General features: G+C 36.7%; 1 protein-coding gene across 2 annotated transcripts in view; it reads right to left on the minus strand.

Moving 5' to 3' along the window:
- The window catches only part of JMY (junction mediating and regulatory protein, p53 cofactor), a 99680-nt gene that overhangs the window by 26629 nt on the left and 60912 nt on the right, over nucleotides 1-12139 (minus strand). The window contains exons 5-7 of one of the 2 annotated variants that reach the window (XM_079143564.1): nucleotides 3889-4054; nucleotides 3482-3669; nucleotides 182-268 (exon numbers count right to left, since the gene is read on the minus strand). In XM_079143564.1, coding sequence (XP_078999690.1) covers nucleotides 182-268; nucleotides 3482-3669; nucleotides 3889-4054 — 441 coding nt within the window. The remainder of the gene's footprint in view (nucleotides 1-181; nucleotides 269-3481; nucleotides 3670-3888; nucleotides 4055-12139) is intronic. The other variant, XM_079143565.1, reaches the window with a different exon arrangement.

Genomic DNA, 12139 nt, shown 5'->3' on the forward strand with positions numbered 1-12139 from the left:
TGTTATTGCAAAAACAAACAAACAAAAATCCCAGAACAACCAAAAAAACTGCATGCATATTTATATTCATAAATATATGAATTAATGCTAACATCTAGTTACATGATTCTCTATAGATTTTATCCACCTTGTTACACATAAAAATAAACCTTTGTTCCAAGTTCCAAGAGTCCAAACTTACTAATTGTACCATGTGATGGGTTCTATATTCCTCTTCACTCTGAAAGCGCTGTTGGAATTTTTCATTGTGTTTTGCAATACAAATTTCCTATAAATACATAAAATGTCTTTTAATACAAGTGAAAACTTGGAAAGATCACACCAAAGTTTATTTGATAAACTTTAATCTTAATACATACCTACATAGCAAAGCACCAACTAAACCACCTATTATTTCTCATCTGGACTGTTGAAAAATGAGCTAAATAACAAGGACCTTACAAAAGACTCTTCTATTAAACTATTAACTTTTCTAGACACCATGTTGTCATTTTTAAGAGAAGGGATGGAGCAAGTTGGGAAGGAGATATCCTTTGATCTCAAAGGTTTCTTTCAGTTATGAAATCTATGACCAGAAGATTCTAAGTCTTATTATATTCTTTAAAACAGGTCTGGGCAAAAAAGAATATACAACTGTTGGCATTAGTTTGTATTCTTGAGCTTTCTCTGACAAATTAAGGACCATGATTTTGTCCAGACTAGTTTAAAAATCTTTTTTTTTTTTTTTTTTTTTAAATATCATATATTTGATTCAGATTCTGGTTTCTTTTCACATGTGCAGTGCTGGTGACTGAACCCAATGTCTTGCACATAGCAGGGAAGCACACTTCCATTGAGTTTAACTCCCAGCCCTGATTCAGACGTTGAAGGCCACCAGAAGAATACAGTTTTGTGTGTCCTGGTCACCAAGGTGACTCCTCTTCATTATTTCCCTGTATGCCAGTCAGTTCCCACAACTGCCCCCTGCTCTCTACTCTAAACCTCTGCTGCTATCCCTTACAGATCATTGTGATCTAACTCTTGTACCCAACTCTCCCCCAAAACACTCTCAACATAAGACCCCAACAGCCTCTAATACTAAATATGACAGCTTCTTCATTTTTTGTTCCCTCTGGCCTCTCTAGGGCACCTGATCCTGCTGACCACCCTGCTTTGAGGAATTACCTTCACTTCTGCAACCTCACACTCTCCTGCTGCTTCCCATTCAGACTTCTCTTCCTCTGTGACCCTTTCTTGTGCACATATTCTCAAATATTCCTCAGGCTTCTTTCCTAAGAGCCTCTTCTCATACTACATTCAGCCTTCCTTGTTCAATTTTTCACAACCCATGCCCTTTACAATGTCTTCTCACCCCCAGGCAAAAATATTTTGCTGAGTTTTGCTTTTGGAATTATAAAAATATTAAGTACATTCAAGTTTTTTTTTTTGTTTTTTTTTTTTTAACTACCAATCTCCCCTGTTCTACCATCTTCCCTCTGCACCTTCCCAACAGCTCCCCACCTCTATCACTACTAAAAATCACCTACTCAATACCTTCTTGTGGAACCCAGAGGCCCAATGGTTTCATGGTCATCTCCACCTGAAACCTGGCTCATTACCTGAAAAGCATGTGTGCTCTTCCCTTGGTACTCTATCATGGTAGGTGGCACCTCTATCCACCCGAATGCCCAATCAGAAGACTGAGAGATAACAGAATAGTTCCTCCACTCTCCTTCAGTTCCTCCACTCTCCTTCATTATAAACCACTAAATTTTTCAACTTCTGGAGTTAGAACTGGACATATCTCAGATTTTCCATTCCTTACCTCAATTCATATTCATCCCAACCTCACTGAAGTGAGGATAATGACAATTTCCAACCAGAACCTTTTAGTTCTCCCTTCACTTATTTTCATGTTGTCTTAGCTTTCTGAAACAAATCTGTATATGTTATCCCTTTACCACTTTTCAATCATTTGCATTACACCTTCAGAATCTGCCCAGGCCTATTAATGTGGTTCACAAAACTTCCCATAACCGGGTCCCTGTAGCATACTTAGCATGTACAGTGCCCAGACTAGCCATGCTCTTAATGCTTCAGTGTCACTGTTTTGAACACTCTTTTGTTCTGCTTGGAATTATACCCCTACACCAACCTACCGCAAATTTCACTTCTTCCAAGAAGCCTTTCTTTACTCCCTTTACTTTCTTTCTTGCAGTGCTCATCTTGGTCACCTGGTTTGCCTTCTCTACTAGACTAGGAGGAGCATGTGCTATGCCTTGCTCATCTTTGTATTCCAAGTGCAGCAATGTGCATAGCACAATGTTGATTTAAAATGAATCAGACAATTAAGTCTAAATTATATACCATTTTTTAAAAATGCTTTCAAAATTTTTCAGGTTCATAAGTTCCCAAGTCTTCAAGTTACTGCATCAGATAGCTAAAACTAATATTATAAAACAGTGTTTTTGATATTCCTAAAAAGATTTTCTTCTAAGACCTTATTTACATTTCATTCTCCTCTAAAACCTCCAGAAACATCATAGAATGTGCTAGAATCACTGCAATGTTGACCTAACTGGCATGGACTAGATCATAAAGCCTATAACCATCAGGCTCAGGGCTGAGACAGTAGTGAATTTCAATGACCGTTACTGTTATGGAAATATGAAAGGCACAGATTTCTGTCAGTTAAGAGAAAAATATAGCCCCTTAGGGCATGAGGTAATTGTTCTGTGGGTGGACAAAGTGACAGAAGGTTACTGGCTTACTGTGGAAAGATGTATGGCTGGGTTTCTTGAATGTGTACAAGCTATCTATTCCAAAAAGCAGAAGTCTTTGCAAGTCTGTGAAATGAGGAAGTGGAAACCCTGAAATCTGGTTCAGAGCAGGAAGGTAGCTCTCAGAGAACATGCCATACTTTTGCCTGTGTATCTGAGCTCAGAGCAGTCAGTACTACAGAGTTAGTACCATTGGTCCAGGCCTTAAAGCTTGTTCTAGATTCCAAACCCAAATTCAAAGTGCCTAGAAACAACCCCATGATAGTAATCTAGACTGGAGAGCAAAACATTTTCTAAGACATAAAAAGAAAACACATTTTCACAAATGGAATTACTTCAAATATCAAGAATGATCAAAGATTTTGAAATGAGATTCAAGTTAAAAATAATAAAAATTTATAAAATTTCTTCAGACTGAAGTCAGAACCAGGACTTATAGTCCATCACTAGCCACTTTAAACAAAAGAAGAGCCATGGGCTCCTGTAGTCACACCACTTGGCAGAGTTACCTGCAACAGGTAAAGAGCCCATCATCACTGGCCGTTTCAATCGATTCTAAGAGGGTAATTTTCAAAGAAATGTTAAGTGTTTAAAATAATGGACTGAGTCATGAGAGTGGTAATTCTTAGCTTTAAAATATACAAATATTAGTGACAAATCATGTTAGAATTACTAGATATGAATCAAGGATTAAGTAATGAATAAAAGCAAGATTTCAATACCTTTTTATTTCTGAGGTAGGCTTTCTTGGCTGAGACGCGTCCACGTCTTGCTTCCAGCTGGCGTGCTTTCTGCTGCAGTTTCTGCAGCTCCTCCCTCTGTGCGTGCACAGATGCTGCCATTTCTTCCTTCTCTAGCATGGCCTCCATGCTTTCGTAAGTGTCATAGTACACCACCTCATCTCTCTTTTCTGTGACAGAACAGCAACAAGGGGTCAAGGTAAAGCACGTGGGCTGTAAAGTTCGACAGAACAAATTTGGTGCCACTGATTAGCTCTGTGACCTCAGGCAAAGCTAAAATTTCTTGAGCTTCTCTGTAAACTGATAACTAATTGGAAATGTACCTCATAGACTGAATGTGTGCAATATGTATTCAGTCTTTTGTGTACTTATTGTGGTGTGCATCATACCTGATATAAGTCTTTTGATGCTTTCCAGTTGTGCTGTCAATAACAACTCTTCGCACTTTAAGATTTCAAACTGTACTTCATACAACTGAAGCTGCAGATCATAATAATCAGCTTCTAACTGATCCAATCGAGCTATGGCTTCTGTACCACCCTGCAAACTCTGCATCTGTGTTGAAAATAAAAACACTTCTAGTTAGTGGAGACAAGGTAAAAAATAAAGGTATGACTACAAATTAATACTAAAACAGGATAAATCTACAACTTAGTACATAGTCATTCTAAGAAAGAAACTCATATGCAAGAAATTCAGAGTTTTGAGTGAGGTGCAGTGGCGCAAGTCTTTAGTCTCAGCTCCTTGGGAGGCTGAGGCAGGAGAATAACTTGAGACAGGAATTTGAGGCCAGCTTGGGCAACACAGTGAGACTCCCACCTCAAAAGGGGCCAAGGGCTGGGGTGTAACTCAATGGTAGAGTGTATGTCTAGCATATGTAAGGTCCTGGGTTCGGTCACCAACATTATAAAGGGGGGAGGTTCAACTGATCAATCCAGACTTAAAAAAAATATGAATATATGAAACCAGTGGTAATCAAGTTAGATTATATGGTTTTGGAAGTAAGCAAACATGGTACAAGTAAGTCCTATTAATGTTTCTGTCATAGCATATTCACTTTTTTTAGGGTGATATATTCTTACTATTCTGAAATAATGTACTTCTTTTTAATCTTGAAAGTGGATGCTAATTTGTGCAGTTAGTCTATTCATGTAAAATATATGAAAGACTGGACCATGCACAGATATTTCCAACAGAGTGGTAAAAGCTGATTGATCCACACTTCTGAGACTTTGCTTTGTCCCAAAGTCATAGCCTGACTTCTGAGATCTATAGGCTGCAGAGTGAGGTGGGAGCACATGAGTGGAACAACATAAAATAACTGCTTTAGATACTTTAGGTTAAAAAATTCTTATAATCTATGGATGATGATCAGTATTATCTTTAAGTAAATGCAGTCAGGATCATAGATTCAAGCTAAAATGGGACTGAGAAAATTCTGAGCATGGCTCATGGAATGGTAGATGATCTTACATGAGGTTTGTTTGTTTGGCGGGTTTTTTGGCCCAAAAGAGAAAGAGGGTTTTTTTTTTTTTTTAATTTTTTAAATCAGGCATCTAAATGAAACCACTAAGGGGAATGAATGTATTCTTCACATATTGGTTCCTAACCCTATCATCTCCACAAATTCCTATCTGGCTATATGGAGAAGGCAGTTACTAAACAAAGCTGAAGGGATGGCTTTTTAGGAGTCTGTGAGATGTAAAATATACAGGATTTCTGATGTGGGACAGTAAGCAATTTTCCAAGAACATTTCTTTTAGAACACACCACCAAGCTCTGGCAGCTTAAGGTTCATTCTTAGAAGTCCCAAGAGGCCTCTGGCACAGGCATCAGAATGCCCTGGAGGTTTTGGCAGCATTGGTAAGGAGGCCCTGGTTTCCAATGACAGGGAATAATTATCAAAAGCAGAGTGGGAAGAAAAGAAAAGGAAAATTAGAGAAATGTCTATGAACTTGTGTGAGGATAACCTGGAACCCCAGAATACCAGGAAGACACCTAACTGGTAGCCCTGGCATAGCATAGGCTAGCAAGGACAGTGAATTTTGCTGCTAATAGTGCTGGTAAATGATCTCTTCTGTCTGGAAAAGTTGTTGCAAACATGTTAGCACATTAGGAGATCATGTTTTAAACAAGATTCTAGCTTTTGCTTTATCATCTAGGTATCCACACAGACTTACCCAATGACTAGAATGTTTTTCTTTTTGACGTACTGGGTATTGAACCCAGTGGTGCTCTACCACTGAGCTTCAACATCCCCGACCCTTTAAAAAGAATTTTGGAGATGGGATCTTGGCTAAGTTGACTAGGATGGACTGCAAACTTGTGATCCTCCTGCCTCAGCCTCCCAAGTCAATGAGATTATAGGTATGCACCACTATGCCTAGCTTCACAAGAATTTAAGTGAAAAGTAATAGCTAGGTTCTGGCATAAATGTTCAGTAGTATAAATTTACAAATAACCAGGTAGGTTAAATCTGTTACTTAATGAATTATATAAATAAATATTATTCTAAGCTGTAAGTCAATGAGCGATCCTACTTCATTAGGAAATATTTTATAAGTGACAAACAATAAATAACAAATCCAAAGTGAGTTTAATTATAGTGGCTAGGCAAGGAATGTTGACAACATGAAATTCTGCCATTTCTGTTCTAAGTTATAAAAACAGGAACCTAGGAACAGTTTAGGCCTTGAGACTCCTAATCTCACTTTAAATAATACATCCTTCATACTGTCTTGGGACTCCTTGTCAGGATGTATCTTCCTCTATTACTCTAGCCAACACTGTTAACACAGCATGCGAACAGGTAAAATACCTAAGTTTAGAAGACTTTATTCTTTTATATATATATATATATATATAACTTTTAGTTGTAGATGGACACAATACCTTTATTTCATTTACTTTCATGTGGTACTGAGCATTAAACCCAGTACCTTTACATGGTAGGCAAGCACTCTACCACTGAGTTGCAGCCCCAGACCAAAGGCTTTATTCTTTTTCTTTATTTGGGGATGGGGTATACTGGGGATTGAACTCAGGGGCACTGAACCACTGATCACATCCCTAGCCCTATTTTGTATTTTGTTTAGAGACAGGATCTCACCGAGTTGCTTAGCACCTGGCTGTGCTGAGGCTAGCTCTGAACTCGAGATCCTCCTGCCTCACTCTCCCAAGCCACTGGGATTATAGGCATTCACCACCTCACCCAGCCAAGGCTCTATTCTTTAAGTGGGGAATCTGTGACGGTAAAACTTTAATGAAAATCAGTCTAAAAACCTTCATTTACAGTGAGTTTCTAGTGATCAAGTCCAGAATGTCAGTTCCATTTCTACTCCAGTTCTCTCTGGACGGCAGTGACATTCACCACATTTGCAATGCTGAGTTTTCTCCTGGCTCTAAGGTAGTCCTTTCTTGTTCCATCCTCTGGTTTAAGAAGAAAGTTAAAGAGCCCTCTGCTGACAATCCTTTACACTGTCAACTTCCTCAACCACTGGACTCTGACTTTAAAGTCACTTAAGATGTATAATGCTACCAAGATATGGCCAATATCAAATACCAAACTGAGAAAAGAATTGGGTATCTTCTTACAAATAGTGACCTCATTCCAATTTTCTGGTTCACTAAGTGCTATTCAGAGCATAGGTCCAGAGTTAGATTTACCAAAAAATATTCTTAGAACACCAACCACTATTGGAGTTACAGAGAATGTGGCAATAAACAAGAAATGAAGTGAGGGTTCAAAAAGAAGTCATAGCGGGCTGGGGAGATAGCTCAGCTGGCAGAGTGCTTGCCTCGCAAGCACAAGGCCCTGAGTTCGATCCCCAGTACTGAAAAAAAAAAAAAAAAAAAAGTCATAAAAACAATGCACAGCATAAAGGAGATAACATTAAGGCAAGCTATACATAAAGAAAAGGTAGAAAGAACATGAGACTTAGTATCAAATAAACTTGACTATAAACAGGTTCTGCCAATAATAGCTGCACAAATAGGAATAACGTAAATTGACAGAATTTTATCAAATTTTACATTTGAGAAATCCTGGGAAAATTAAAGTGTGCAATTTCATTGATGTCAAATCTAATGTTTGTAGGAAAACATGATCTGAATTGATGTACTTAAAGTCTTTGTTGCATTTAATATAACTATCACTGGAACAACCATCTTAAAGTTGTTTATTCTAATATTACCTTTCTAATATTCTGAAAAACTTCTCAGAATTCTAAAACATGTGGCCTCTGGGATTTCAGATAATGGTTTATGTTCTTAGAGCACAAAGGGTTATGTTTGAGAACTAAGACAAAACACTAAGGATGGGGCCTAAAAACATTAAAACTTTTTCTAGTTTCTTTTTGTACTTAATGCCAAAATACAATTTAATTGGAGGAATAGAATTTGAGAATATAAATTAAAACCTTTAGAGTGGAACCTAGATTTGTGTGATTCAAATCTGAAATTTCTAGTGTGCAGATCTGGAATAAATTACTTACTGATAAATAAGTTAAAAAGAAAAAAATCTCCTGCCTGGGGGAGGACCTCAGTTTCCCCATCTCTGCTCAGGCTGCATCCACCTTATTAGAACTTTCTAGTAAGGCTCATATGAAAATGCCACATCATTTTTCAATGGCATCCTTTGTCACTGAACCCTCAAGTATCTGTTAGGACAAATAAACATTTGAAGCAGGGAAATTACATCTTTCTCTTCTTTATATTTTCCTCTATGATATTTAACACTATACTAGAATTAAAATAATATTGGATCATATTTATTGAGTCCTTACTCTTATGTCAGGCACTATGCTAAATGCTTTATATACATTAAAGCATGTAATCATACACTTTGAGAAGGTATATATTTATTTACATTTTATAGAGTGGTTAAGGAATTCACTCAAAGTTACATAAAGATTAAGCTTGCAGAATTGGTACCTACAGAGCTGTTTTGTTCAATATGGTAGCCACTGGCCCTATGTGAGGTTATTTAAATTTAAAATTCTCCTTCTCTGTTACATAAGCCTCATATAAAGAGTTCATTTCACTATATGTGAATGAAAACTGCCCTACTCGAGAGTGTAATACAGAACATTTCCTTCATTTCAGGGCATTCTGTAGCACTGCCTAAACCTAAGTTCATGTCTATAATAAATGTTCAATACGTTACAAATTAAAATAAAATTGAAATGGGGACTATAACAATTACTCATAATTTAGTTATATGCTTTTAGAAGAAAGACAAGATTATGAAATATAGGAGTTAGTTATTTATTGATGTTCACAGAAATGATCTCAAGGGCTCACAGAAGGATAAGTAGTGGTTAAAAATCATCTGCCAAAAAAACAGAGTATACTGGTACACTTTTAAAGCTTTTCAACTAGAAGGATGGAATTCTTTTTCTGTTTTCTTATTAATCTTTTGTTAACCAGAAGGTAGAAGTCTACCAGCTAACTGAAATAAACTGCTTTCTATGATTGTTTCCTGACAGCATCTGAATTTTAGCACCTTCTATTCCAATTGAGAATAAATACCCTTATTTCAACATTAGTATTCATCTTAATAACAACTCTAAATGTGTATGCTACTCCTATAATGTGATTATATGTATTTAATTTTGTCCACTGGTTTAAAATGGAAAAAAATAAAAGCATACTACATGTGATGTAACTTGGATTAATAATACAAATCTGAAAGTAAAGACCTTGCATAGTTAAATTATGCTATTATTTTTGAATCTGGATTGGAGAGGGGGATTATATAGCTCAAAGACTAGAACAAAGTACTTACAGCTAATGAGATTCTGGATTCAACTTGGATTCTGTCAAAGGTTTGGGCTCAAAAGGTACTAATATTTTCAGTAGGTTTGATAGGGCACATCTGAATATCAAGATCAATCTGGGGGACTGGGGCTGTGGCTCAGTGGTGGAGCACTTGCCTCACATGTATGGTGCACTGGGTTCAATCCTCAGCACCATATAAATAAACAGAATAAAGATATTGTGTCCATTCACAACAACAACAAAAATTTTTTTAATGTTAGATTGCATTAAAGAAAAAAAAAAAAAAAAAAAAAAAAATCAATCCGGGGCTGGTGTATGGATCAGTGGTTGATGCTTGCCTAGCACACTTGAGTGGTGGTTGGTATGGGGATGGGAATGTTGAGGGGAGGTGTCAATCTGGGATCAAAGGCTCAGATTACAGATGATCTGGGATAATACTAAAATTGTGTCCAAAATTCTGTTAATATTTATATACATTACTGAGTACAAGGTTCCCACCTTTCAAATTCTTAAAAGGACAGGAATCTATGGCCTAAAATCAAGATTCTAAAACAGTTAAAGGGAGATATAAATTAAAAGGAATAGTATTTACTTTTTTTGTTTTTCAGTTCTGAATACTGAACCCAGGGACCCCAGCATTCCAAGCAAGTGTTCTACCACTGAGATACATCCCTAGCCCTTTCTATTTTGAGAGTCTTACTAAATTGTGAAAATTGACCTTGAACTTGTGATCCTCCTGCCTCAGCCTCTGGAGTTCCTGATATTACAGCATTATGCCACTGGGCCTCGCTGTACTTACTTTTTTTTTTTTGGTGCTGGGGATTGAACCCAGGGCCTTGTGCATGCAAGGCAGGCACTCTACCAACTGAGCTATATCCCAGCTCCTGAACTTACTCTTAAATGTACAGAAAATTTAAAAGCCAAATAGATTGCAGCTTTGCCTATGTCATTTTTAATATCTCAGTATTTAGAAAATTTAGTTCAAGTTCAGCATTATACTCGTAGTAAGTATTCTTAAATATCTTAAATGTAATTTTATAATTTTATTGCTTCCATTTTGTCATGTCAGGAAGGAGTTTTTTTGTTTGTTTGTTTTTAAAACAACCTAATGGGACAAAACATTGACTCTCTTTTGGGGTGGGGTGCAGGTGGGGAGAGCGCCGGTGGTGCTCTGCCCTGCATGTGCCAGGGTAAAGCTTTGCCACTGAGTGAAATCCCCAACCCTCAAGTTGACATTTTTAAAGAACAAAAGTCTCCCCATAATTTAAATCATAGGACAGTACTGTATTATAAAAAAGGCCTTTACTGACAAAGCATTTGTTTGGGTTGGGCTTAATAATTCACATTTGCACTGTTTCTCATGAGTAATGTGCGCACCTTAAATTAATGCTAATAAAACCAGCACAGTACATCATCACAAACAGATGTATATACAAAACATGGTAGCTATGTTACATATACAGCATGCATAAACCTGGCAAAAATGACTAACTGAAAGTTCTTAATAAATCCTCTGAAGAATTCAAATACATCCCAGAACTTTAAAAAGAAACTATTACAATAATTGGATGGGACCCAGAGAAAATGACCTCACAGATAATCATCTCAGACTCTCAGGGTCAATTGCAATCTCTTCCTTCCTCTACCACCCTAGGCCAATTTAGAGTTCGAACAATACTTTGGCATTTGAAGAAGCGAGAAATCTTACTCTGGGTAGCTCTTTTAGGCACCCTATATTGCCAGAACAACTCAATGCCAGCCTAGTCACAATAATAAAGCTAGTAGATGTGATGGGGACAAAGGGAGTACTGTACTTCATAGGCAATACAAGGCTGGAATTTAGTTTAGAAGTTTTAGAATTTAAAAAAATTCCAGAAAAGCCAGTAACATGAAGGAACAAGCTCATTAGAAAAGGAGTCTGCAACAGAAATGCCTCAGGGGAACAGTGAGATGGGGCTAAAATCCTTCAAAGGAGATTCTCAGTACAAAGTGTGTGTGTGTGTGTGTGTGGGGGGGGGGGGGTTGGAATTTAGGACAAGACCCAATTTTACCTTTTCATAGAAGCAAAATAAGAAAATGTAAAGGGAATAGTAAAATCATGATTTAAAATCTATTAACAAAAAACTTTCTAGATTAACAGGCATGAGACCTAATAGGTTACCTCATACACTATTTTTTTCAAATAAGAGCAGATAATCTTAAGTCCTTTAACATGTCATTAAGGATTATCTTGGTATAAGTCCTAAGATAAAAAAAAAAAGTTTCAAATAACATTTTGCATGAACATAACAGTTTGCTCTTCTCTAGGGACTTCTTAAAATGTATTACATCCATGAATACATACTTAAGGTTTGAAAACTAATATGAAAAATCCACACAAGGGGAGCAAATATTTGCAAATCATATATTGGATAACCAACTTGTAGCTAGAATAAAGAATTCTTATAAATCAATACTAAAAAGATCAACAGACCAGTTTTTAAAAAACAGGCTAAGGATCTGAAGACACAGTTCTCCAAAGAAGGTATACAAATGGCCAATAAACACATGAAAACTTTTAGGAAAACGTGAATCAAAACCAGAATTTTATAATATTTCACATCTACCAGGGAGAGCTATCATCAAAAAGATAATAAAATATTTGTGAAGATGTAGGAACACATACAGCAAAAAGTCTAAACCTTGTACACTGCAAATGGGAATGCAAAACAGGATAACCACTTTGGAAAGCTGAAACGGCAATTCCATTGCATACCAGAGGAATGAAAACATATCCATGTAAAAACTAATACATGAATATTTATAGTATTATTCTTAACTGCGTCAAAAGTAGAAAAAATCCAATTTCCTCATCTGATGAAC

Source organism: Sciurus vulgaris (assembly GCF_902686455.1).
Source record: "Sciurus vulgaris genome assembly, chromosome: 6".
Lineage (NCBI taxonomy): Eukaryota > Metazoa > Chordata > Mammalia > Rodentia > Sciuridae > Sciurus > Sciurus vulgaris.